General features: G+C 32.8%; 2 protein-coding genes across 2 annotated transcripts; both read right to left on the minus strand.

Annotated features, from left to right (window-relative positions):
- Positions 1-812: 812 nt before the first annotated feature.
- Positions 813-13,201, minus strand: LOC135831833 (ATP-dependent translocase ABCB1-like). Its single transcript, XM_065344628.1, has 31 exons — positions 12,970-13,201; positions 12,627-12,681; positions 11,528-11,665; positions 11,187-11,299; positions 9,964-10,053; positions 9,751-9,859; positions 8,907-9,040; positions 8,376-8,547; positions 8,159-8,283; positions 7,482-7,653; positions 7,174-7,398; positions 6,759-7,088; positions 6,423-6,674; positions 6,168-6,325; positions 5,967-6,054; positions 5,343-5,401; positions 5,133-5,223; positions 4,936-5,034; positions 4,794-4,852; positions 4,575-4,620; positions 4,277-4,420; positions 3,783-3,884; positions 3,543-3,704; positions 3,256-3,459; positions 2,759-2,859; positions 2,533-2,673; positions 2,288-2,444; positions 2,001-2,195; positions 1,618-1,830; positions 1,382-1,528; positions 813-1,249 (listed from the first exon to the last, which is right to left on the minus strand). The coding sequence occupies exons 1-31, from the start codon at positions 13,038-13,040 to the stop codon at positions 1,055-1,057; spliced, it is 4,347 nt and encodes a 1,448-aa protein (XP_065200700.1). The 5' UTR covers positions 13,041-13,201; the 3' UTR covers positions 813-1,054.
- A 429-nt stretch (positions 13,202-13,630) lies between these two features.
- On the minus strand, positions 13,631-26,598 carry LOC135831835 (ATP-dependent translocase ABCB1-like). Its single transcript, XM_065344634.1, has 27 exons — positions 26,370-26,598; positions 26,098-26,224; positions 25,505-25,568; positions 24,736-24,873; positions 21,193-21,242; positions 20,981-21,098; positions 20,205-20,338; positions 19,683-19,854; positions 19,477-19,601; positions 19,154-19,325; positions 18,821-19,045; positions 18,599-18,724; positions 18,300-18,503; positions 17,960-18,211; positions 17,341-17,462; positions 17,139-17,253; positions 16,896-17,042; positions 16,714-16,815; positions 16,438-16,599; positions 16,137-16,340; positions 15,964-16,064; positions 15,706-15,846; positions 15,439-15,595; positions 15,151-15,345; positions 14,843-15,058; positions 14,617-14,763; positions 13,631-14,009 (listed from the first exon to the last, which is right to left on the minus strand). Exons 2-27 carry the CDS (start codon positions 26,175-26,177, stop codon positions 13,815-13,817), a joined length of 3,864 nt encoding a protein of 1,287 aa, XP_065200706.1. The 5' UTR covers positions 26,178-26,224; positions 26,370-26,598; the 3' UTR covers positions 13,631-13,814.
- Between the last annotated feature and the right edge of the window lie 20 nt (positions 26,599-26,618).

A 26,618-nucleotide genomic window follows, 5' to 3' on the forward strand; every position in this document is an offset into this window, starting at 1 on the left:
TGACGTGTTGTCAAATAAGGTGTTTGTTTATTCGAGCTTTCGAGCACTTTGAATTTTTGAAAAAAATCCGTCGGAAAAATCAAAATGTAGGTCTAGGTAGAGTAGAATATAGTGAAATACTCTCTGATTAGTGATTTATAATGGTGGAGAGGGAATCAGGAAAACTTCTTCTTTTAAGCTCAACAATTTTCATGAAAGCATTTTTTGAAAAAGATGATATGTGAAGTTGGTACTTGCTACTTGGTAAAATGGTAAGAGATTTACGATATTATTTTTATGGCTCAATTTACTCAATATCTTGAACTCTTGGATTGTCAAAGTGTCAAGTTGTTCTTCTAGGTGATGTTTATCCAATATCCCTAGCTATGAATTTTCCACAGTAAGTTTGGTCTTCTTTTTTCAAAATATATGATTTCGAAAACGCGCCTTTGCCCAAATAATTTTCTTTCACATACCTACGTGTTATTATCTGAATCTTGGATCAAAGATGTATTGTCATCTCAAAGTTGAACAGCTTTCATTTGATTTGATGTAAAAAATGGATATTAGGTATGAAAAATATTTACGAATTTTCGCATTTTGCTGAAGTTGTTTTTTTTTAATAGGTAGGGGTGAAATTAAAGCACTTTTTTAAAAAATAAATCAACCGTAGATTTATAAATTGAATAAAACTAATTCAACAAAAATGATCGAAACTGGCACGATAGATTTAGTGAATCAACTACCTATTTATATGTATTTTTCATTTTGAAAGCGTACGGTGATAACAGAAGACGAATCATTTGAAAATGTTCACTGAGAAATCTTCAAAGTGTTTGAAAATCATGTATTTTTGCAAAAAGTAAAAAAACAAACAATTAACAAATTATGAAACAAAAAAATAACATTCACAAGGAAATGGATGATGAAAATGGCACATTTTATAATTTACGAGTCAAGTTTTCAAATCATTTGCAATCAAATAATTGGGTATACCTACCTACTCAATTATTTTATTCAATAGGCCTATCACATTTTTTCCACAAATTAAATTATCACATCAAGAAATGTGATTTCAAAGAACTTGCCTCTGAGTTAATTGATAATAATGTCCTTCCATCGCTAATAATTCTTTATGGGCACCTTTTTCAATTATTTTACCCTTCTGCATGACATAAATTTTATCGGCATTTTGTATTGTTGATAAACGATGAGCGACTACAATACAAGTTCTTCCTTTCTTAGCTACATCTAACGCTTCCTGAACAATCTGAAAAACAGGAAATTTTTGGTAAACACAAATTCAAGTTTTTTTTTTTTTGAAACTTAGAACAATGTCTTAAATTTAGTGGAGATGGAAAATAAAGTCAGGCAAGGCATTGAGAATTTTAATGTCACTTACTTTTTCATTTTCTGTATCTAGAGCTGAAGTTGCCTCATCCAGTAATAAAATTTTTGGATCCCGAATTAGAGCTCTCGCAATGGCTACTCTTTGCTTTTGTCCGCCCGATAATTGAATTCCCCGCTCACCAACCACCGTATCATATCGCTGTATTAATCATTATTTGTAAAACAATTCATCCTACTTAGATACAAAATTTACAAAAGTAAATATGATGCGTAAGTTGAGTAACGTACTTCCGGTAGATTCATTACAAAATCATGAACATTTGCTAATTTTGCTGCTCTAACTACTTGCTCAAAAGGTACATGTTCATTCAAAGAAATTGCCCCATATGCGATGTTATCTCTGATTGAGATATCAAATAGTATAGGCTCTTGAGTAACTAAACCAATTTTCGATCGTAAATGTGATAGATTCAGTGTACGAATATCATATCCATCGATTTTCTGAAATCAATAAAGGTATTTTTTCAACAATTAGGCTCATGACTACGAGTATAGGTAAGCGCTCCGAAACATTTTCAATTAAATTGATTGTAACTTTTTCACGCGTAAAATAGTCGGAGTTTGGAAAATCATTTTTACTAAGTACACGGAACTATTTTTCTAATACGTACAATGCTTCCTTCTATGGGATCATAGAAACGTTCCAACAACGATATAATGGTGCTTTTACCGCATCCTGATTCCCCCACCAAGGCCAATGTTTTCCCAGCTGCTACATTTAAATTTAAACCTCGTAAAACTTTTACATTAGCTCGAGCCGGATAAGAGAAATGCACATTCTTAAATTGTATTTGGCCTTTAATATCCTGAAAATTTTAAAAACAAAAACTATTAGAGGATACCTAATTACCTACCTACGTTATTTGTTCTCATTTTTATGAAGAAAAATCATGCATACCGGTTTTATCCCTAAAGGAGACGTACAATCAATTTCAGATTTCCTAGTTAGCAAGTAATTGAGCAATCGCATTGATGTTCGAGCTTTGGAATAATCTTGTATGTAAGAAAAAGCATTGCCTATAGATACGGCGCAAAGAGACAACGCGAAAAAAACCCTGAAATGTAAACAAATTTTTTCAATTTATCGAATAAATTAGGTACATAATACACCAATGATCAAAGTTATTCTAAATGAAAAAATACTTGTAAATATCGTTTGTTTGCATTTCTCCCGTTTCGACGAAATAACCACCAACACGAAACGCCACAGCGTACATGTAAAATGTAATTGCTTGCGTTACAGAGTATAAAACAGAGTAGAGTAAAGCTTGCTTTTTAGCTTCTCTGAAAGCATACGCAATTCATTAGCTTATTTATGCACGAGTAGTTCACTCGCTAGAAAGTAATTGACTTAAAAGAAGAAAAAAACCTGTAGGGCACTTCTAGATTTTCCTCATATAAAGCACTGAATAGTTTCTCTTGTCCTAATGCTTGAACTGTTCGAATATTCCTGACAACTTCCGATGTGATCTGTATTGAAAAAACAGTAGGTAGGTATTATTAACTCGCGGATTTTACAACCGTATCTGACTATTTTCGGTGTCACATAAGGGCTCTATTATTTATCCTTCATCAAGGAAAAAATTTTAAGACTGTAACCACTTGAATGTAAGAAGATTTGCCGATCAAAAGATATAAAAAAGTTACAATACTTTGTCTCATTACCCATGTATTTTCACCGCTAACTCTTTGATTCTGCAAACTTACTAACGTATGTACTTAATTACGTTGCATAAATGTTGAAATTTCAGAATCACCAATACATTTTTTAGGTGATGAGTATTAAGTAGGTACTTAGGTGGGTAGGTTCATTCATGCACGATAAATATGAACCTTTGTGAATTGTAATTCATTCTCGATACTTACTCGTCCGGCCTCATCCATCAGTTTCGAATCTCTAGCTTGAAATTCTTTCAACAAAGAATTCTGTTTGAAAGAAGCATAGATGATGATAGGAACACAAAAGGTTAATATAAGAGCCAATCTCCAACCACATATGTAAGCTATTAGAAATGCGCCTATTAATGTTACAGCTGAAGAAATCACTTGTCCGATTCGTAATCCTGCTGCCTGTGAATATTATTTTTCATAAATTGGTATTCAAAAAAAGTCTTCATTAGGTAATAGGTACATAGAATAGATGACGCTCTTACCGCTTTAACTAATGGAGCGTTTCGAGCCAAACGATTCACCAATATTCCCGGAGAGGAAGTTTCCAAATCAAACCATCCTACCGGTTGCCTCAGGATATTTTCAAACACGAGCAATCGTACTCTAGCTATGACTTTTTCATTCGCTGTTGTAGATCCAAAGGCCTTGAATGATGAAAATAATATGAAAAAACAGCTTTTATCATTATCACATAAAGAATGCTCTCAGTTTATCAATCTTACCTGACAGAAGAAAGCCACTGCCGTGAATGCAGCTAGTAAAATAAACATATATGTCCAAAATATTGTCCCTTCAACCAATTCTTTGCCCGTTTTGGTGAATACCTGTGCAAGATTAAGCATACAAAAAACATTGATTAAAATCACAAAGTAGGTACCTCTCGCTGTGTAACACGTCCTATCAACAAAAATCAAAATTATGCAGTATACTGCTTGCAGTATTCTAGCACATTTTGATGAACCCAAAGCCCAAAGCACCAACACAATCGCTCATTTCAAAGTAATTTAATTTAAAAACTGTTGCCCATTATGCTAACACACCTAACACAATTTTTTGCGCCTTTACTAGGACACCGCATTTATGCTAGCACTATGCTATAGTAAAATTGCCAATAAGGGAAATGAGAATAAATATCATCAAACATTTAAATTTTCTCATACAGGAAAATTTGAATAGGCTAAGGAATTGGGTACAAGAAAATAGGTAATCAACTTACAGTGAAAATTTGTCCATAATACAGTGAAAATATTGGCATTATTGAACCACCACACGCACAACCGGTAAAGGCCATTAACAACCATTTCCACTCGTATTTGTGTAGTTTTAAAAGTTCCCATAGCGAAATATCCTTTTCAATTTCCTGTCAAAACAGTAAACAATTTTTCAACAATTGACCAATTGGCGGAAAATGCGGTAGGTACCTAATTTATAGATGTTTTGTCTTGAAAAATTAAGCATGGCGATCGTTTAGTGGGCATTCAAATACTTAATTGAATGAATGGCGTAGGACTTACTTCTGGTTGGCTAAAAGGTAAAAGTTTTTTCTCCTCTTCCGTTGTGCTGCAACCAAATGAAAATATTGGTTAGTAAATGCACAAAGAAAACAAATAATTTCAGAAATACGTATGGAGCGAAAGTAGATAAGTACATAGGTAGAGGTACCTGCATGAACACCATTAAGTACTTGAAAAAATATTCATTATACACAATATTTTAGTAGGTAGATGCTATACCTGAATCGTTTTTTTCTCGACGACGTTGTAGGTTCTTTTTTACTTTTTTCTGCCTCTTTCTGTTGGAAATCAATTTTAAAAGTTTCAAATTAAAATTCTTATTCAAGTTAATTATCCAAATAAGCAGATAAGTAGAATTTACGGATGTTTCAGGCTGAGGTTCATTTCCTTCCTCATCCTCTTCATCACTGTAGAGTATTTCTCGAGTCTCCCTTACATGAGTTACCACTGTTTCATATTCCTGCAATGATTAATTGTTCCAGTTGTAATATGATGCACTCTAGTTAATGCGAAAAGGTATAAGGATAATGAAAATTAATGAATAATTGTAAATCTTACATCATCTTCATTGTCATCTGATAAAGTCTCGTGCGACACTTCACGGTCCAGGACTTTCCAATTATGTTCGGGTTCTTCGGTTTCCTCACCGCTGTCAGACGAAAAAAAAAATCAAGCTCAAGTAGGTATTTGACTATTGAGTAGTAATTAATACAACCAAAAAAAACTTGGCAAATTCAGTGCGAAATGAATTTAAAATGAAATATTTACTCGGCATTTTCTTGATTGATGTCTTTTTCTCCACCCGACGGAAATTTAATTCTGTAATCCTGTAAAATCGCGTAAAATTTTTCAATAATATGTAGACATCCATCAATTGGTTTTGTTATGAGTAAGTAGATGTAGAGCTTTTCAGCATGTAAATAGGTCTCCTGCCTAATTTATGCAGGCAAGCATGTCCAGTTTCTATGCTGTAGAAAAAATTGTGAGTCGGTAAGATATGCTCATAGGAAATTCTTGTTTTTCAAAAATTACTTTCGGTTTTTACTATCTCGACATAACATATGACGGATAGGTAATTCAAAGTTTTCACTTTAAAAACGCTAATTTTCTAAAAAAAAAGTAAATGCTTACATGAAAATGTTTCCATTGACAAAATTTTTTGATCAGCTAGGCACGCTGAATACGTAGTTTGGAATAAGAATTCACTTTTGCCAAAAAAAATTTCCATTTTTTTTGTTGGCAAAAATTGAGTTTTGATTCCAAACTATTCTCAATGTCTTTGTAAGACACAAAAAAAGACTGCATAAATGAGTTCTGTAGGCATGAAAGAGAATATTTCCGGAATAGGTATCCACCCGATTTTTTTTTAACGGATATACAACTTACACATACCTCTCCATCACTTTTAAATTCCTCCAGTAGTTCGGTTGGTCTCAATTTGGATGCATTTTTTTCTTGGCTTAATTCGTCGGATTCCTCTCTAAAATTTTATCATCATTAATGATCATTGTAATCAAGTCCCTAATCCATGATAATTGTGATGATGATGAAATCGAAAAATATGCATCATTAAGAACATCTACTCGTACTTACACGGGAGATGGACTTTCATCATTCGTTTCATCGGCACTAGTAGCAGTTTCAGTATCGTTAGAGTCGTCGGGCTTCGTTTGAGCTGTCACCAACTTATAATATAAAGATTGTTTTTTCATAAGTTCCTCGTGCTTACCATTCTCAAAAACAGCTCCGTCCTAAGCATCCAAAAGAGAAGATCGAAAAAATTAATACATGTAATGTATGCGGAAATTATCGCACAATAGAATAACGATAAATCATAATAATTCAAACCTTCATCACGTAAATATTATCTGCATTTCTAATCGTTGACAATCTGTGCGCAACAATAATGGTAGTTCTTCCATGCATAGCTTTTTCCAACGCCTCCTGTACAACGCCTTCACTGTGCGCATCCAAAGCGCTGGTGGCTTCGTCCAATAATAAAATTTTGGGATTTCTAACCAGAGCTCTCGCAATAGCTATTCTTTGCTTCTGACCTCCAGATAATTGTGAACCAGTGTCACCAACTAACGTATCATAGCCCTAGGAATAAATAAAACCAATAGTCAAGTCGACAAATTACTGAGTTTTTGGTGGGAAATGTGGTGTTTTCAAGTAGGTACTAACTTTAGGCAATTTCGTTATAAATTCGTGAGCGTTGGAATTTTTAGCTGCGTCGATGATTTCCCAAAATGACACGTTTTCTCGTCCGTATCGAATATTTTCAGCGATTGATACTCCGAATAAGACAGGTTCTTGAGAAACCAATCCTACCTGTTTTCTCCACCAATTGACATTTAATTCGTCAATGGGATTATCATCAATGCAAATCGAACCTTGTTGGGTATCGTAAAAACGCAGCATTAACCCAACAATTGTACTCTTACCAGCACCACTCGAACCTACGATAGCAACAGTGTTTCCAGGCTCAATTTTCAAATTCAAATTTTTCAAAACCTGTCAATTTAAAAATAATATAATAAGGTACATTATAGTGAGAACTTAATGCGTTTATAGGTAAGTACATATTAAGCTAAGTTACCTGGACGTTTGGACGAGATGGATAAGAAAACGATACATTTTTAAACTCAATGTTTCCGACTATCTGCGTAAGTTTTCTTCCTTCATCCGAATATGGGTCAATAGTGACTTTACGTGAGATTATTTCCTTTATACCTCCCACCACTCCAACAGCAGTTGATACGACATTGAAATAAGGTAACGCATTTCCGATTGAAAATGCACCAACCACAACGCTGAAAAATACCTGAAATTGGCGAAAAATAATAAATTCAGACCTGCGGAATTAATTTATGAAGAAAAAAACACATTCAGGAGATTTGCGCTCACTGTAAATACACTTCCTGGAGTAGAAACGCCCAATTGAACCAGTTTAGAACCATACCAAAATCCTAGACCATAAGCGGCGAACATTAAGGCGTACATTATGGCAATGCACACTGAGAACACGTGATATTTGCTCATCGCGATTTTTCGACCAGCTTCCAATGCTTCGCCATATCTAATTAACAAATTTCAGAAAAGTGATTATTTAATCTCAAAACAGAAACGATATAGGTATGCCTCAAAAATACTGCCGATTGATTTCTTCACGAATAATGATCAATTTAGATACCTACCTTCTAATTCAAAAAATGGAATCCTCAAATTTTGCGTAAACAATTTTTTCCGTCCACTTCTCTCCGTCCCCCCTCTCCCACCCATGATTAGTAATGCAGGTAGGTAAAATATTACAGTTTTGGTTGTACGTAGATAAGGTACCCATCTGCCATGAAAGCTGAGGGATGATGAGAGGAAAAACTATACCCTCGCATACCAATAAAAAATGAGGACATAGCACTTTTGAACAAATAATCGTCTTATCAAGTAGGTACGTTGATTCTCTTTAGTTCTGTTGCCGACGAGTGGCGAAGGAGTGATGGCCCTCCCGAGAGTCATCCTAATATCTGTGCATATTACCTACCACTTGTTACCAAGTTGAATGTATCATAGCAATATTTCCTTACTTTCTTATGCTTATAGAAAACCCACAAAAAGCTTGAACGGTTTTTATATTCGACAAAGCTTCTTCTGCTACGGCTCCCGCAGCAGCATATTTCTCCTGTTCTCTGGCTCCCGAATAAGCTGCAAACTGAACAAGGACAAATTCAGCACATTATTTGATAGGTGGCAAACACCTTATAAATCAAAATCCTGTGATATAAAAAAACAACTAATTCTCACTTTGGAGATATAAGCCGTTAGACCAATGATGAATGGTCCCACACATAATGTGACTAAAGTTAAGGGTAAATTGACATACAATCCGACAGCGATTCCCGAAATAAATGACGCCACGTATTGTATAATCATTACACATTTGAATCCAGTTCCCTCTCGAACCCTTTCCAAATCGCTGAAATGAACAAATTTGGGGTTATAGTTTAGGTATGTAATTGTACCTACTTATTTTTACTTTTCCAAGGTGCGACTGAAAGTTTCACAAGAATGATACGACTTGAGTCGGCCTGACTGATTTTTTAAATATTTAATGAAGATGTACCTAATGTAAGTATCAAGAATAAGCAATTTGCTCGAGAATAGTGATAAGAAAGTTGCTCATTCAATCGCTTCCGCTCGATTTTTTTAAAACTTTCTGTTAACTGTGGTAAGTAAGTAGTAAGAAAGTATACCTATGGTATGTATATATTGTATAATTGGACATTACAGGTACCTGGGTATTTATATCATGAGCTCAGCTCAGCTAAAACTTACTCGGATAGTTTATTCGGTAAATTCCCATTATCGTTGGTATCATACCAAGAAATATCCTGGCGCATAATTTCTGAAAAGTAAAGTTTGCGCATACTATGAACTTGATGTTCACTAACATATTCCCAACACATCGTCTGAAATCACCCATTCAAATAATTAAAAGTTTTTAAAAATCCTTCTTCAGAAAGGCACATGCACCTCACTTAGGTACCCATTTTTAAAATTAAGTAGGTACCTAATACCTATACGTATATGTCTTACATATGTACATATTATCCGAAAGTGGCATTAAATGAAAAAAAAAACACAAAACGATTATATGTACAGGATAAATAGCAATAAGATTCTATTCATTCATACCCAATTGAAAATAATTTATTCGAAGTCTACTCTCATCTTAGATAAGTATGATATTTTTAAATTCGTGTATTATGAAATTCCCGTGCTGATTATTTTATCTGTTAACACAATGTAACTCTCAGTTTCATATCACCGTAGGAAGTCATAAATTTGTGTTGCAATGAGGGATGAGATATCTACACCAAAGAGTCTATTTACCCAAGATTATGCGAAAATTCAGCGTTGCGTCGTTTCATTATAAATTGCATTTCGACTATACCTAATAGATATCTCGTGTCTACCCATTAGTATGTAGTATAGTAGGAAAGCACTGCAATAAGCGAAATGCCAATTCTTATAATCAGGGTTGCCAAAATTTGAAATCACCTTTTATTACTGACCCCTGACATGGATGATCAAACACTGACACGTTGCCTTACGCTAGATGGAATTGAATTATCAGGTATATAGGTACCTACTTATTACTGATGAAATGAACTGTTACCTGTATAAACGAACAGATCATCATGATGGTGCCGATTATCAAATAAATGATTAGGTATTTGTTCAAATTATTGTCGAATTCTCGTTCAGTCATTGGTATACTATAATTCCTAGAATAATAAAAAAGTTGGATATTAATGAGGCCATTTTTTCTGAAATGATGCATTATTGAAGACATAGCTGAAGCATCACTAGAAATTCAATCTTCACATACCCGTAACCGCTGTTTTCCCACAAATCTTTTTGAGGTAATTCTGCTTTGAAAACTTCATGAAGCACGTATACCACTTGATATACGATCGTGCTATAACAAAATAAGAAAAGGTACGGTGTAGGTAAAGGTATACCATGCACTACGTATACATAATTATGTAAGTATTTTGTAGATGTTGAAATAGGTACTTTAAAAAAATATATAATTATGTGCATCGACTTCAAGTCGTGTAATAAAATTTGTTTTTTCTTTTTATGAAATCGACGAACTCTAAGCATGGATTCAAGCGTTTTCAAATATTTTGGAGCACAATTAATTGTTTTGGATAAGTCTTGCAACGCTTTAGATTTTAGTAGGTACCTACCTAGTTTCTTTCCTTTTTTTTTGCCATAGAAAATCCACAATTTGTAGACATTGGCTTGTATATGCCCTAGTTAGTTACATTAAAGTCCATTGTGCGTTTGTTTAGACTTGAAAAAAAAATTTAAAAATGCATGAGCGTGTACGAGTAAGTATATGTAAGTGTAATGGTTAGGGTTTGGGTTTTTACGCTCGACCATATTTTTTGTATGCACAAGGGATGAAGTATTTTTCAGTTTTTGTTTTGTTGATCTTTCAATTTTATATTGAAATAATAGAACGCTCTATTTTGCATTTTTGTTCGTGAATTCTTGGTATTATGCAACAATTTTAGTACATAAAATCGTCCAGGAATTGATTTTCCCTGTAAAACAACACCCATATCGTTGGGTAATATTTTTACGTTTTAGATCATATTTTGGCATTTTTTATGGAATATTTAAGCGCTTATACAGGAGTTTTTAAGGAAAGAATATTCGAGCTTTGGTAATCGTCCATGGTTAGATATATGAGCTGAATACTTAGATTTCTCCTGCGCTCATCCTACACAATTTCAAGTTGAATCTTAACGCAAACTTTAGTCGCCGGTACTTTATAAAAAGTTTTGTAGACCAAGCTAAGTACAATTAGGTACTGTTTTTATCAAAATTTCTCAATTCTTTCTATGAAGAATGCATAGATAGGTATTATATTACATTACAAAACATGGGTAATGAATGTAAATAATGTTTCGCTCGCCGTTTCGGTATGTTAAGTATAATAAGGCATCATCATTCATCATTGCTATCAATTATTATTCTATCCCTTCTCTATGCAGTTCCATATCAAAAACCAATTACATACACGAGTAGATCACCAATTACCTATTTTCCGCTGATATAGGCACGAGATGTTGATCGAAATTAATTGCCACCGGATTAGCGTGCGATGTTGCATTTCTTAACGTTGCATTTATGACTTCATCCGATACTAAACCCTAGAGCAAACATAAAAAGTACGACTTCTTATCTGTAGATCAAATTAAATAAGAAATTGACAAATTATGAAACAATTTTCCACGTTTTTGAAAGTTCATTTTTCTCTGGTTTTCATCGAGGGATTTTCTACCTAGGTAGGTACATATATTAGCTTTCGTTTTGAAGTTTGAACATTGAATTCGAAACGTGGATGCATTGCTGCTCTTGAAAAAAAATTAAAAACTTACTTGAGTCGCTTGATTAAGGAAAATATTGGTCATGCCTCCAAAGAATAATCCAAGAATGGGTAAACATGATCCAGAAATTAAACTGAATAATGCGCCGAGTATCAATAATGTTCTGTCTAATTTCGTTGTATATTTGAACTAGTGAACGGAAAAACAAATTGTTAATTGGAATAGAGTCATCATACCTAAACCTACACACATTGAATTTCAGTTTTAAATACCGGTTTGCTATGTTTACATACGTGCATGTGCATGATGGCATTATAAGAACCTAATTCATAAGGTGATACATATAATAACACAACTTTGCGTGAATTTCCTCACTTTTGAGTCTATTTTTACTCACAATTCCTGCAGGATAATCTGCATTTTCATTTTTGACCTACGATCTATTGAAAACCAGTTCGACTGAATGTTGTGCGCACGCTTGTATAGATCTAGGTATGTGAGTGTAGATATAGGTAGAGTTGAGCATCAAGTGAATACCCACCCGGTAACAAGCTGCTAAACTTGTTTTTTTTTTTTTTTAATTTTTTTGAATCACCTTATCTGAGTACCTACATATTCAATTCTTTTTCCGCCATAACAATATTTTTTTAATGATTAACAAAAAAAGATAATAATTCCAAGTAGAATTCAGCTATTCAGTGTTATCAAAGTGGTGCCCAATCAAATTAGGGATAACGATAATAACGCGCACAAATTAATCGAGTTTATTCTACAAATTTAGACGTACCTAATTATTTAGAGATAACCAATGATGAATTTTCATCATTTTGAATTATTTCGTTGGGTTACCTATAAAAATAAATCATTTTAGGTAGATGCTTACTTAGGTAGGTACTCGTAAAATGAAATGGGCATTACTAAAATACTAAATTCATTAAGGTACCTTATGTAGGTATGCACATGCACATATGTATGTAGCAAGCTAGGTACACATATGTACATAGTAATAATACATATGTATATAGTACCTACGTACTGCCTACTTCCTACATTTGTACATATGTAGTGACAAGTAGGTATGCTAATACGAGTAAGTAAACTTAATCATAGAACATACATTAAGCTACATTAACCCACTCAATCAACTTACCAAATAGAATAAACTGGAGGTTTTTTCTTTTTGTGCTTTCTTCGTTGATTTCTCGCTGGAAACAATTCAACAAAATCAAATCAATCAAATTTTTCGGTCATAAATTCTATGAAATAACCATGAAATGCCCAGCCAGCTGATTAAACTTTCATTATCCTGTACCTACATATTACAGGATAGCATTTCTTTGCAAGGTTAAAAAAAATCATCCATAGTATATGATCGTAAAAATAATCATGCTCAGGTGTAATCAAAATTCAAAGAAGAGTTATTCATTCATACCTATAAATGTAGGTAATAAACAAAGAACATGTTTTTATTGGAAAAGAATATAAACACTTACGTAACAGATCCATAATCTGTACTTTGCTCTTTTTCTAATAATTTCGCCGATTCTCCGCTTTTAAACACCATTTTCACTTCACGTTTTCTATACTACAAATTAAAACTCATCGCTCAATGAAACAACCATACTTTGATGTTCATTACATTACACGAAAATGATGATAATGTTCAGTTGGCGTTGTTGCTTGTGAGAAGATAAGCGAGTAACCAGGTATACTGATTAGAACTTGAAACATGAACCCATCGATTCGAGCTATTTTAGTGATTTTTATAAACCGGTTACTGAAAACAACGCGACCTTCCTTCAAGCAGGAGTTCAGCTATGGGTTGGCAAAAATTAACATATGTATTTATAATATGCTTAATTCGTAGGAATCCAATTCTTTTTACATCATTTTACATTTTCAATCACATCTTCGCAGTGATATCATAATGTTACGTAATTTTTGATATCGTGGAAGAACACACGCTATAAGTACCACCCTACCTCTTATATGTACTGTACCTTATTTTATTTTAATTTTTGATTTTGATATCTTACGGCTAGTCCTTGGTCTGTATGATTTTCATGCCAATATAATTTAATAAGACATTTGCAGGAAAAAAAAGTTTTCGAAACAATATTGGGAGTAAAGGTGGTTGCAATGAAAATCTTTACGTAAAAAAGTAATGTTTTATTAGAAAAACAAACATTCTTATGATTAATAAAATGTAAAAATCGAGACTTGATAGGTAACCGAGGTACATAGGTACGATTAAATAGGTAAACGAATAAGTTAACATATTTACACATAAATTAAACAAGTTGAAAGAGATCGTTTCAATTCGCATTTAATTTCACATTCATATCTGCTGTCTTTCCGTTAACTTAAAATAGTAACCTTTTTTGCTGACTAAATCTTCGTGCGTTCCAAATTCTATAATTCTACCTTTGTGCACAACGGCGATTATGTCTGCATTTTGTATTGTTGATAATCGATGGGCGATCGTAATACAAGTCCTACCTTCTCTTGCTTTATCTAATGCTTCTTGCACAACCTAGAGACAAAAGATTGATATATTTACAGAAACTTTTTCTTCACGGTTGTTTAATGAATGGATATCAAGTCTGCAGTTTGAACAAAGGTATACATGGACGAATACAAATAATTTGAAAAAACCCTGATCATTGCCTTTTTCAACTCTATTTTTTGAATACCTACTTCAATCAATGCCCAATGCCTTTCAGTTTTCAAATTTTGGAAAAAATGAAACTCTTCAGGTGCATTACAAAAGAAAAATAGTGCCGTTTCGATTGTAATGTGAATTTATATTGACATTTTACCTATCTGGTGATTTCCTATTTACCTACCTAGTATTCGAAAATAAATACTTGTATGTATGTACTACCGGATATTATCTGGTGATTTTTCTATTTACCTAGTATTCGAAATATTACCGGTTCTCATGGCCAAAAATGTAAACAAATATGTATGTACTGTATACTTGACAAGCTGACGATTAATGTGTCCCTTCCATTTAACTAATAGGCAACTCGTTCGCCTCGAGTCTCTTACTAGTAGCATACCGTTACAACGCTACAGTACGTGTACCTAATACCTATTAAATTATAATAATGAAAAGTAATATTTCAAGTGAGGCTTACTTTTTCACATTCTGTATCAAGCGCTGACGTTGCTTCATCCAACAATAATATTTTGGGATTTTTAATCAATGCTCTAGCTATTGCGATTCTTTGCTTCTGACCGCCGGATAACTGGGCACCTTTTTCTCCGACCATAGTATCATAACCCTAAAAAGTACATCGCAAAGGTGATACTTTAAATTTAAAATGAGTTTCTTATCGACGTCTTTGATGAATAAAAACCTACCAGCGGTAGAGATGCGACGAAATTATGTATGTTGACACTTTTTGCAGCTTGGATTACCTTCTGCATCACAATGGTTTCGTTTTCGGAAGCTAATAAGCCATATGCGATGTTATCTTTGATAGACCGATCAAAAAGGTTTGGTTCTTGAGTAACGATGCCAATATTGCGACGTAAATGATGCAAATTTATAGTCGAAATATCATAATCATCGACGTGCTGAAAAATTTAAATTTTATGCAATAAGATAGAAGTAAGATTAAGTAGGTATAGCTACACAAATAAGCAAATGAAATGTAAATGTTTCTCACAATTTGTCCACGACAAGGATTGTAAAATCTTTCCAATAAAGATACCACTGTGCTTTTCCCACAACCGGATTCTCCTACTAAAGCTAACATTTTTCCAGAATCTAAGTTAAAGTTGAAGCCACGTAAAACGTTGAAATCTGCTCTTGCTGGGTATGTAAAATGAACATCACTAAATCGAAGTTTTCCTTTTATATTCTGAAAAAGAAATATTTTCATCATTCAAAATGTTGATAGGCTCCTTGGGAGAAAACAAATCACATGATATAGGCCTATAATCATAATGCTCACAGGTTTAACACCAGAAGGGACCATTGGATCGATTTCTGACTTTTTATTAATTAATTGCATCATTAGTCTAGCTGCGTGTTTTGCTTTCATGAAATCTTGCATATACGAAAATGTATTTCCTACAGCAGTGGCACAAAAAGCTAGTGCAAAAAATACTCTGAAAATGCGCGCAATATTATGAGAGTTTTGCAATGGATTCAGTGGCGATAGATAAGTGTAACACAGTCAAGAAAAACTTGAAACCAAGTAGGTATCAGTGTATCCTACCTATAAACATCTGTCGGAGTCATTTCACCGGTTTCGACCAACTGGGCTCCGTATCTAAATGCTGCTGCATACATCAAATAAATTATCGATTGAGAAAATGCAAAGACTAAACCAAAAGTGGCTGCGTGTTTTTTTGCCTCCCTATAAAAAAATTAGGTCAAAATAGATTTAGATAAGTACGAAAACTTTATCAAATATTTCTATTCAAGTATATTTTTTTCCAAAGTAGGTAACCTTAGTTGAAAATCATCAACTCACCTAAATGGAACATCTAAACTTTGAACATATTGTTTCACAAATAATTTCTCAGTGCCCAACGCTTGAACTGTTCTAATATTTTGAACACATTCATTAACAATCTGTGTAAAAAAAATATTACAATTTACTTCAAGTTTTTATAAGTTTTATAACACGCAATAATTTTTGCTCACTTTTCCTGCTATTTCCATTAGACGAGAATCCCTAAACTGATTTTTCTTCAAAATCATGTTCTGTTGATAAGCTGCGCCTGCTATAAATGGTACCCCACAGACGAGCAAAATCGACAATTTCCATCCAAAAAGAAATGCAATGAACATTCCGGATCCCATTGTAACACAAGCAGTTATCATATGACCCACTCGTAAACCAGCAGCCTAAAAATACGAAATGTTCCATGAAAAATTCATCGACTATGATACTGCATGATTTATCCAAAAATAATCGATGGTACTTTGCTGTATAGTTACCTACCGCTTTAACAAGTGGTGCATCTCGGGCCAATCTTGTGATTAAATAGCCTGTTGAAGATGATTCTAAATCAAACCAGCCAATAGGTTGTCGTAAAATGCAATTGAATGCTTTTGATCTCATTCTCATGATTAATTTTTCAGCAGCACTGGTCATACATATCGTCTGTGGAAACAAATGATTGTAGTATAGTTTAGTACATACGAGTACTACAAACATTTAACCTACTATACACTACATACGTAGGAATCATAATTTATTAATTATTATAATTTTTACTTGGGTGAACATAGCAGTTCCTGAGACAAAAGCTAGAATAAGCAGCATATATGACCAAAATTTAGCAGAAGACTTCATCTCATCTAAGGGAAGCGTAAACGTCTGCAAAAAATTACTGTTATTGAATCTGAATACTTACAAGTGTTCATTAGGGGGGAAAATATGCAACTTTTTATACATACCACAAACATTTCTGTGTAAAAAATGGAAAATATTGGCATAACTGCTCCGGTTACGGCGCAAGCGAGTATACCAACAGTTAATCGTAACCATTCTTTTGAGTTGAATTTCACCAACTGCCAGACGCTGACTTGAGGTAAGTCCTTTTCCTGCAGTCACATTGATTTTAATGATGTGATAAAATGTAGGCGTAGAATTATAGAGCAAAATTGCCATCATGTAATAAAAATACACAGTTTACGAACTTCTGACATATTATCAACGACATTTGTATCCCATTCAAATGATTCTAAGGACGAACTTCTAGAATTTAAGGACATCGTAGAAACAAATCTATTCTCGAACTCGTCTTCTTCGTTCCTACAAAAAAGAAAATTTTAAGTTGCTAACTAAATTCAAGAGAACCTATAGTTTCTACTTGAGTATATAAGTATCTTATTTACTAACCAATTTTTCGCAGGTTTTTCTTCTATACTTTTATCGAGAGTTTGCGCAAGTACTAGATTATAATAAAATCCTTTTCGTGACATCAATTCTTGATGTTTACCACTTTCTGCGACATATCCATCCTGTCAAAACATTTGTTAAATTTTATATTATCTGGGTAAGTCACTGATTTTCTTACAATAAAGTAAAACAGTAATTGCACCTAGATGCCCTTTTTTCATAATTCACAAAAACTTGGTTCGTACTCCAAATTTATAATAGTAGGTAATAGAAAAAATAGGAATGTCTATTTTATAAATAGGCATACTTAAGCAGAGTAGACTCTGAACTAACATACGTTGTCAAAAAAAAAAAGAATGATTGTGCATAATAGGTAGGCAGATAGGTTGTAATTCTTGGGTGGTTAATCGGATTTTCTTTCAGGAGCAAGATTTTAAGGTAATTTTAGGTTATAAAAAATAACTTACACAAAGTTTGGTATTATCTGGTGCTTCTGCCCCAGGCCCTGATGCAGATGCTCCTAGGCGCAAACACGTAAATTGCAATGTGTTCGTTCAATGGCAACATGAGTTTAAGTAACCCAAAAACATGAAGAATCAAATCTAATATTTCATCTTACCTTCATAACATAAATCAAATCAGCGTTTCTAACAGTCGACAAACGATGAGCAATAATGATTGTAGTTCTTCCAAACATTGCTTTCTCCAAAGCTTCTTGAACGATTCCTTCGCTATGAGAATCTAAAGCTGAAGTGGCTTCATCGAGCAGCAATATTTTAGGGTTCCGCACTAACGCTCTGGCAATAGCAATTCGTTGTTTTTGGCCACCAGAAAGCTGAGAACCACAATCCCCCGCCAAGGTATTGTATCCCTGTAGAAAATTTGTCAAAAATATTTATAAGAGTTGATATGACAATGTGTTCCGCATGTTATTTTTAAAAATTTTATTCGACGATAACCTCTGGTAATTTGGAAATGAAATAATGAGCGTTTGCAATTCGAGCTGCTTCTTCTATATCCTCGTCGCTAACGTCTCGTCTACCATAACGAATATTATCGGCAATTGAAGCGCTGAATAACACGGGCTCTTGAGCGACAACGCCTATTTGATTCCGCAGCCAATTGACGTTCAATTGATATAATGGGGTTCCATCTAACGTAATCTGTGATCCCAAAACACGCATACAATTTTAGTGTTATGTAGCAGTAAGTATTCATTCGCAATTTCATGTCTTAATTTTACGTATGAATTATGTACCATGCCATCAACTGGATCATAGAAACGAAGAAACAAGCCTAAAATTGTACTTTTACCGGCGCCACTAGCGCCAACAAAGGCGACCACTTTTCCTTGATCAATTTTCAAAGATAAATCGTGCAATACCTAAAAAAAAAAAAATGTCAATTGTTCAAGGGTAAAGCAGTAACATTTCATTAAAATGTGGACAGACGAACAGAAGTACGAGTATATTCAGCAAACCTGTACGTTCGGACGTGACGGATATTTAAATGACAAACGTTTAAATTCGATGTACCCATCTACGACTCTAGGTTTCAAACCTTTTTTGGAATATGGATCAATTTCTGGGATACGTTCCACTATCTTGAAAATTGAAGCAGCACATCCTACTGCTGTACTAACAGAATTAATGAATGGTAATGCATTACCCACCGAGAATGCACCTGCCATAACGCTGAAAAATACCTGAAGAAAAATATAATTTTTTATAGAAAACATGACAACGCGCCAAAAAATGATCAAAAATAGGTATTAGGTAGGCACGTGAAACAAGGTAAATTCTTGTCAACTAACCGTAAAAATTGACCCCGGAGTGCACGTTCCTTCGGCAACCAAACTTGCACCGTAATAAAAAGCGAATCCGTAAGCTGCGTACATAATGAAAAACACAATTCCAAGACCAATTGATAAAATCAAATATTTTTCCATGGCTATTTTGCGGCCATCGTTTAGTGCTTTCTTGTACCTACAATAACAAATTCAATCAGAATTAATGCCAAGGTATTAGAATATATATAATCGAAGACGTATTTTATTTTTATTTCATTTTCAAGTAGGTTAATGAATGACCAGTCAGCAAAATGTTGAACATTTAGGTAGGTATCGATTTAAAGTACCGTTTCATTTCAATATATTCTTTACAAAATGCAGCCACTGTTCTAATATTGCTCAAAACTTCTTTTGCTATTCCTCCAGCTATGGCATATTTCATTTGTTCACGAGCTGCAGAATTGGACGAAACCTTGAAGAATAAATAATTTTAAAATAATCGTTTTTATACGTATCTAAATCTCATACAATTTTATCTCGTAACGGAACCTACTTTAGCCAAGTACGCAGATGTGCCGATTAAAAAAGGTCCTACAGTGATTATCATCGATGTCAATCTCCAGTTGACATAAAATCCAACCAATAGGCCGGAAATGAACGTCGATAGGTATTGAATAACCAAACTAAATTTGCATCCCAAACCTTCTCGTATTCTTTCAATATCACTAAACGTTAAAATTTAAAAATGAAATTTAAAAAAAAAGCAACGGATACACGTAAATAATAAGTAAATTAGGTCAAGTTATAGAATGTTTGCTTATCGAATACCCAAACAAAGTTTTTTTGTTTAAAATGTAGGTTGGCAACGTGAAATAGATGCATATTGCATATTATGATTGGTGGAATGTTATCACCCCGATCCAACAACCAATCATTTATGCTATCATTATTATTGTTATTCACATGTGACCAACCGGAATATTTTACAGACAACTTTTTGGGGGTACTCGATACTTCTGTGCACCCTGCACAATTACGTGCATATCTGCCTATTGAATAATTTATAAACGCTTACTCTGATAACTTTGATGATAAATCGATGCTTTCATTTTGATCATACCAACTAATATCTTGCCGCAGCAGTTGAGAGAAAAAAATTTTACGCAGACGATAGACTTGATGTTCAGCAACCAATTCCCAGCAGAAAGTCTAAATAATGTACAAATTAAAATCTTTAAAATTTCTTAATCGCACAATCAGAAGCATAGATTACGAATAATGCTTCTGTATAAGATGCAGGCACCTAAGTATACGAAATTTTTTTTTTGAAATATCATTCAAGTATTTTAAAGAATTTCATCATTTTTTTCTTCTTTGAATTTTATTAATAATTAAAAACATATCTCGCACTTACCTACAAAGTAGCAAAGTTAATTTATCTTTATTACACGAAATATTTGAAATGATAATGATTTACTCATAATCCCTAGAGTTCGTAAATGTTAATCAGGAAAATATGATTAAAATTCGATAATTTTCTCTAAAATATGTATATCTTATTATCTTTCAAAAAAATTAATTAAGAATATTCAAACCAATTTTCAGCATCCTATAACCTTTTAAATTTTCAATCGTATCAATTAGTTCCCCTTCACTAAATAACATTTATAAAGGGAGAAAAGGACATTGACTCGTATAGTATTAGTTTGCGATAATTGTACATAATGTATGTAACCTACAATAGGATATACAGTAGGTACTGAATTCAAGCGCATTCCAGTACTGTCTTACATTGAGGTCTTTCAATAAATCAAAAACTTTTCCAAAAAACATTATAAGAACATCACTTACTTGTAAAAAAGCAGTCATTAGTACAACGATTGCAATCACGAGGTAACATTTCGAGTAAAGAATCATTCTGGTATCAAATTCATCTTGACTAATTGGCATGTTAATCAAATTTTCAGAGCTGAAATCGTAATTTACATAAATCACAATAATCAAAATGTGATCACACTACATGGTGAGAAAGTGATTAGACTACGATATGGATAAATAGGTACCTTGTTCCCATAGAATTTGTGAGGTTATTTTGAGAAACCGAATCGAATCCCTAAACAAATATAAAAATAAAATTTATAAACAAGAAGATGAGTACCTATTTACTTAGGTACCTATGCTATACATAGAAATCAAAACTGTTAGCTGAAAAAATGCATATTAAGTATACATGTAAGTACCTATCAATACATATGAAAAAACTAGACAGCTAAGCAAAGCTTAGCTGCAAAGTGTGCGTAGCTAGCTGCCTTTTCTACAGCTATAACCGTTATTGCATCTAGGTAGTGCATAAGTGAATCAACCATGTCACAGTGATGAGAATTTTTGAAACTCTCACTGCTTCAAAATAATAATTGTTTTTCAGTGTTTTCATATTTTCCAAATTACAATAGGTATTTCAGAATAATTTATAAGCTTGTATTGCTTCTAAATTAAGAAATTTCTAGTTGTTTTTCATAGTTTGCATTGTTTTAAAATTTACAAAATTTCAAATCGATTTCCCGAATTCCCCATCGCTACAATTTCATAAAGTTTTCAATAAATTTTCAGAATTTTGCATTGCTGCTGAGTTAGGAAATTTGCAATCAATTTTTAGAATTCACATTGCCTCTAAATAGTCAAATTTTGAATAATTTTTCAGAATTCTTATTGTCTTTAAATTAAAAAATTTCAAATTCAATTTTCAAGTTCATATTTTCCACAAATTGTAAAACGTTTACTCAATTTTTGGAATTCACATTGCCTCCAATTTTTCAGAATTCTCATCTTCTTCATAAATATTACAATACTTATTTCATATAATTTTCAAGTTCACATTATCTGCAACTTACAGAACTTTTAATCAATTTTTGGAATTCTTAGCGTCTCTAAATACAAATTTTCATATTATTTTTTTTAGAATTTCCATTGTCTTCAAATTTATAAATTTTCAAACCAATTTTCACATTTTCAGAACTTGCTTTTCATTCTAAATTAAGAATTAAATCTTATAAAATACCTATGTTAAGAATTTGCATTGCCTATTACACGAAAAAAATATGGGTAATTTTTACAAAAAAATTTAACTAAATACTCATAATTAAGTACCAGATCCCATTCAATAATTTTTACTGTAATCGTATAGTAAAACTTATCATTTTAATAAATTTTGCTATAGGTACCAATAGTAAAAATCGTTTTGTTTTAATAATTTTTACTAAATCATGATAATAAAAATTACATGTTTCAATTGTACAAAAATTAGTTTAATTACTCATTTTGAAGTAATTTTTAAATTATAAGTAAAAAGTTGAAAATTATTCATGTCAAGGTAATTCTTACTATACTTATGGCTATAGGTAGACAAAAAATTAATGAAATGAATTTTTAGTTAGCAAATATATCATAATTCATAACTCAATTTCAGCATTATTTTTACCCCATTATCATGTACCTACTACATAGGTAACTCCGAAGCATTTACCTATCCAATTTTCCTACGAAAAATCTGTCACCTACCTACTTACCTCACGGGGATTCGAACCTGGGTCCCTAAATTTCCTATTCCTACCTACATGCCCTAACCACTCAGCCACCACTTCGCTACGAGGGTTACGGCATTAAAATAATATATTTGTTTGGTAAACGCCCCACCAAACCACTCCCACTTGGAATTTACAGCTAACAGACTGGGGGTGTAACAGGGTACAATGAAACACAGCTGGTGATGGAATAGACTGGGGGTATAGCAGGGTACAATGAGCGGCAGGTGTTCTACAAGTCCCCTTTTCCCTTTTTTAGGATTTAATGCATTAAAATAATGAACTAAAATTGCAATTACTCAGCAACTACCCATCCGAATTGAATGAAAATTAATCTATTCCCTCCGTCTTAATGATTCTCAAATGGTGTCCAATAGGTACAAAAAACGGTTGGATAGCTTAAGAGAACATTCAGTTCCAATAAAATTTCATTTCTCAAAGCGAAACCAATAGTGTGCTACGCACACTAAAAATCATAAAATATATTTTTTAATGATCAATGGCACTCAATACTGCTGAGTAAGTATAAATAAGTTATAGGTAGGTAAGTACTTATTTAGTTTCTCCAATTGAAAAAATATGATGCGCCTATAATATTTTACAATCATTTCACAGATTTTTTTTCATCTTTTTCCTTGTGATCTTTAAAATTCATAAATTTTCTGATGTACCTAGCTAATTTGTCTATTGTATATAAGGAACAATGGATGGATATAACTAAGTAAGTAGGCAAAAAAATTAATTAGGTATTCTTCTTTTGCGTTTTTGAAATCTAACTTGTAGTAAAACGCGTTTTAATTGAATGAAAAACTGATTTATTTACACCTAGATGAATAACTACATATGTTGATGCATGAGGTGGAAAATTTTACGGAACCAGCCCTTGGCAGCAATCAATAAAACAACACAATATTCAAGTAGGTACTTAGACCGGATAATGATTTACCTATTCGTCAAAGGCGAGTAGGTATACTTGGTTTACGTGAAAATAAACGCAGATAATTTTTAATCTTCTAATTACGAGTACAAAAGAATAATAAAGATTACGATGGAGTAAATAAAATGTTTACATCAACAGCGTAAAAAAAAGTATTTCATCAGCCTGGAATAATAGATGAATTAAAGAGACCAACTTTTGACTCTTCGATAAAATCTATACGTACGTAGGTAGAGGTACATAATATTGAATCGTTTTATTTTACAGTGAAAAACATTTACCTAATTAGGTATTATTTATGTACATCTGACTGATGAAACAATCGGAATAACCACGTTTGAATATTTTTTTACCTAGGTAAGTACTTACACTCGTTTTTGAAATCTATTAAAACCATTTTCAGAGATTCAAAAGATCATTAGGAATATTATTTGTGCATTTAAGGGGACAATGATTAAAATTAACGATAATTATTTTTCAACACAGCCGATGAAATAGGTAGGTAACTAAACAAAAAGAATTCTCTCAAAATTCAAAAAATGCTGGCGTCGTAGTAATACAAAATTTTCAACAGATACCTAAGTAGGTATAATGTTGTTAGCCTATAATGTTCTTTTCAACTGTACCGAACAGCTACGTATAATGTATTGTCACAAGACAGAAACTATAAGAAAATAGGTTTTCATACAAAACGGAAATCGGAATTGAAACGTTTGAAAACCTTTACCTACCTAACATTTTTCGATATTTCCTGTGATATAAATGATATTAACTTTACGTTATGTAATATGATACGATTTAGATAAGAATTATGATACATCTTATCAAGTATTAAGTTCATTCATGTTAAATACCTATGTATGTACTTATCATATTTCCAATTATTGACTTTGTGGTTAAATTAATTTTTGCGGGGAAATGATTACGAAACATGCATTATAAATAGATCAATCAGAGTAACTTTTATTCTTTAGCAAAAATGATAATAAGTTGATAAAGGTATCCATCTAAATTGAAAATTGTCGCATTTGACCATGATCCTATTTCAATTTTTTAAAAACTAACAATTTTCAAGACGAAAAACTTACCGATGTTGCTTGTTGGATGAAAGAGTTGGTCATCTGACCGAATATAATTGAAAGTATAGGAAAGCTTGATCCTTGAATGATTGCGCTGCATACTCCAATAAGTATAAGAAATGCATCTCCAAGGCTGGCATATTGAAACTAGATGTTGGTACAAATAAAAATAGGTACCGAATATTTATTATGTACATTCATCAAATAAGGAAGTTGAAGCTACCTAACGTTTTTCGTTTTTAGAAAAATCAATAGGTAATTTAAATTACATTTAAAAATCATGATAATCCTGTCTGAAAAAATCTCATCAACTGTAGTAGATAGGTAGGTACCTACTTAGTACAGGACAGGGCGGGAATAAATATCAAGTACCCTAAAAAAGCTTTTTGCTAAACGTTTCGGCTGGTCACAGTGAATGATGATAATGATGCTAGTACATGATTGGTTGTTTGACTGAGATGATAACATTCCACCAATTAAGTATATGCATCTATTTCACGTTGCCAAGTTGCCAACCTATATTTTTTATTTTAAAAAACTTTCTTTGGGGTACTCGATATTTTTGCACACCCTGTATGCACTACCTAGTACCTATAGGTCCAATTAAATGAAGACCACTTCAATTTTTTTGCATTTTTGTTCAGTGTTCTATGTTTGAATATAGGTTACCTATTAGGTACACTGTTGACTGTTTATCGGAAGAAAAAAACGTAGACTATAATCTTAATTCTTATTTCAATACACTATCAAGTAAGTAGGTATGTACTTATGAACTTACAATTTGGAATAAGCCTCTCTTTATTTTCTTTTGCTTCGGTTTTGTGTAATTTTTCATCCAATCACTGAAAATAAAAAAATTATTTTTCAGTTGATGTTCATCGTACATGAATACAGAATTCAGCAAAACGGTATTTCGTGAGAAGAATATAAAAATAGTCATGTGTAGGTATACAGTAAAAACAATGTAATGTACTAAAAGCATGAATACGTAGGTATAAATGTTCTGATGAGTCGTCCAAGTGCATACAAAATCCTACATCGATTGTATCCATCCACGAGTAAAGACAGAAGCGTATTATAATGCATGCTTAATGTACACGTAGGATGTAGACATCAAAAAAATCTTTCGTAAAGAATGATGAGGTTATCTTTTAAAATTATTTCGCTCACAGTCAGTCTGTAGAAAATATTTTTTCGTTTTAAAGTTTTTGATAATCATGGGTAAGAATTTTAGTTTAATATGAACCTACGAACGTGGGTTACTTATCTAGGTATACACGAAGATTATCTTCATTGCAGCGAGAAGAATTTTGCTCACGAGATATATAATTTGACTACTTAAGCTTTATTAAAATAGATGAAAACACTAACTTGTATTTCTCAACGTTCAGACTTCCATAAAAAGTCACATCATCGCCATCCAATAATTTTTTAGTATCCCGAGGTGCCATCACATTAACAAAAAACAACAGTGATCAATATTCGCTTAAATTATGCGCTGCAACAAAAAAGTTCATTTACAATCACGATTTAATACAAGTTTAAACATTCAAATAGGTGAAATAACGACGTAATTTGATAGAGAATGAAATCGAAAAAATGAAAATACTCGAGTTTCGTTATTTTAGTATGTAAGAAAATACCTGTGACACTGAATTTGAAGATGATTGCAGATTCTGTTTTCCTTATTACAAATTGATAATGAAGTGTTCGTGAACCAAACGCCGAATACAATCTTGAACGCCGACACCTATCCCTGCATTGCATGCGAAAGCGATATGAAATAACAATTAACGCTACGTGCTTTCCAAAATATACCAGTTCACATATTCACAAGAGTTCAACTTATCAAGAAGCTCAAGCGATGTGAAGTGATGGTAGGGGTTAACGTA

The sequence above is a fragment of the Planococcus citri genome, chromosome 1, assembly GCF_950023065.1.
Source record: "Planococcus citri chromosome 1, ihPlaCitr1.1, whole genome shotgun sequence".
Lineage (NCBI taxonomy): Eukaryota > Metazoa > Arthropoda > Insecta > Hemiptera > Pseudococcidae > Planococcus > Planococcus citri.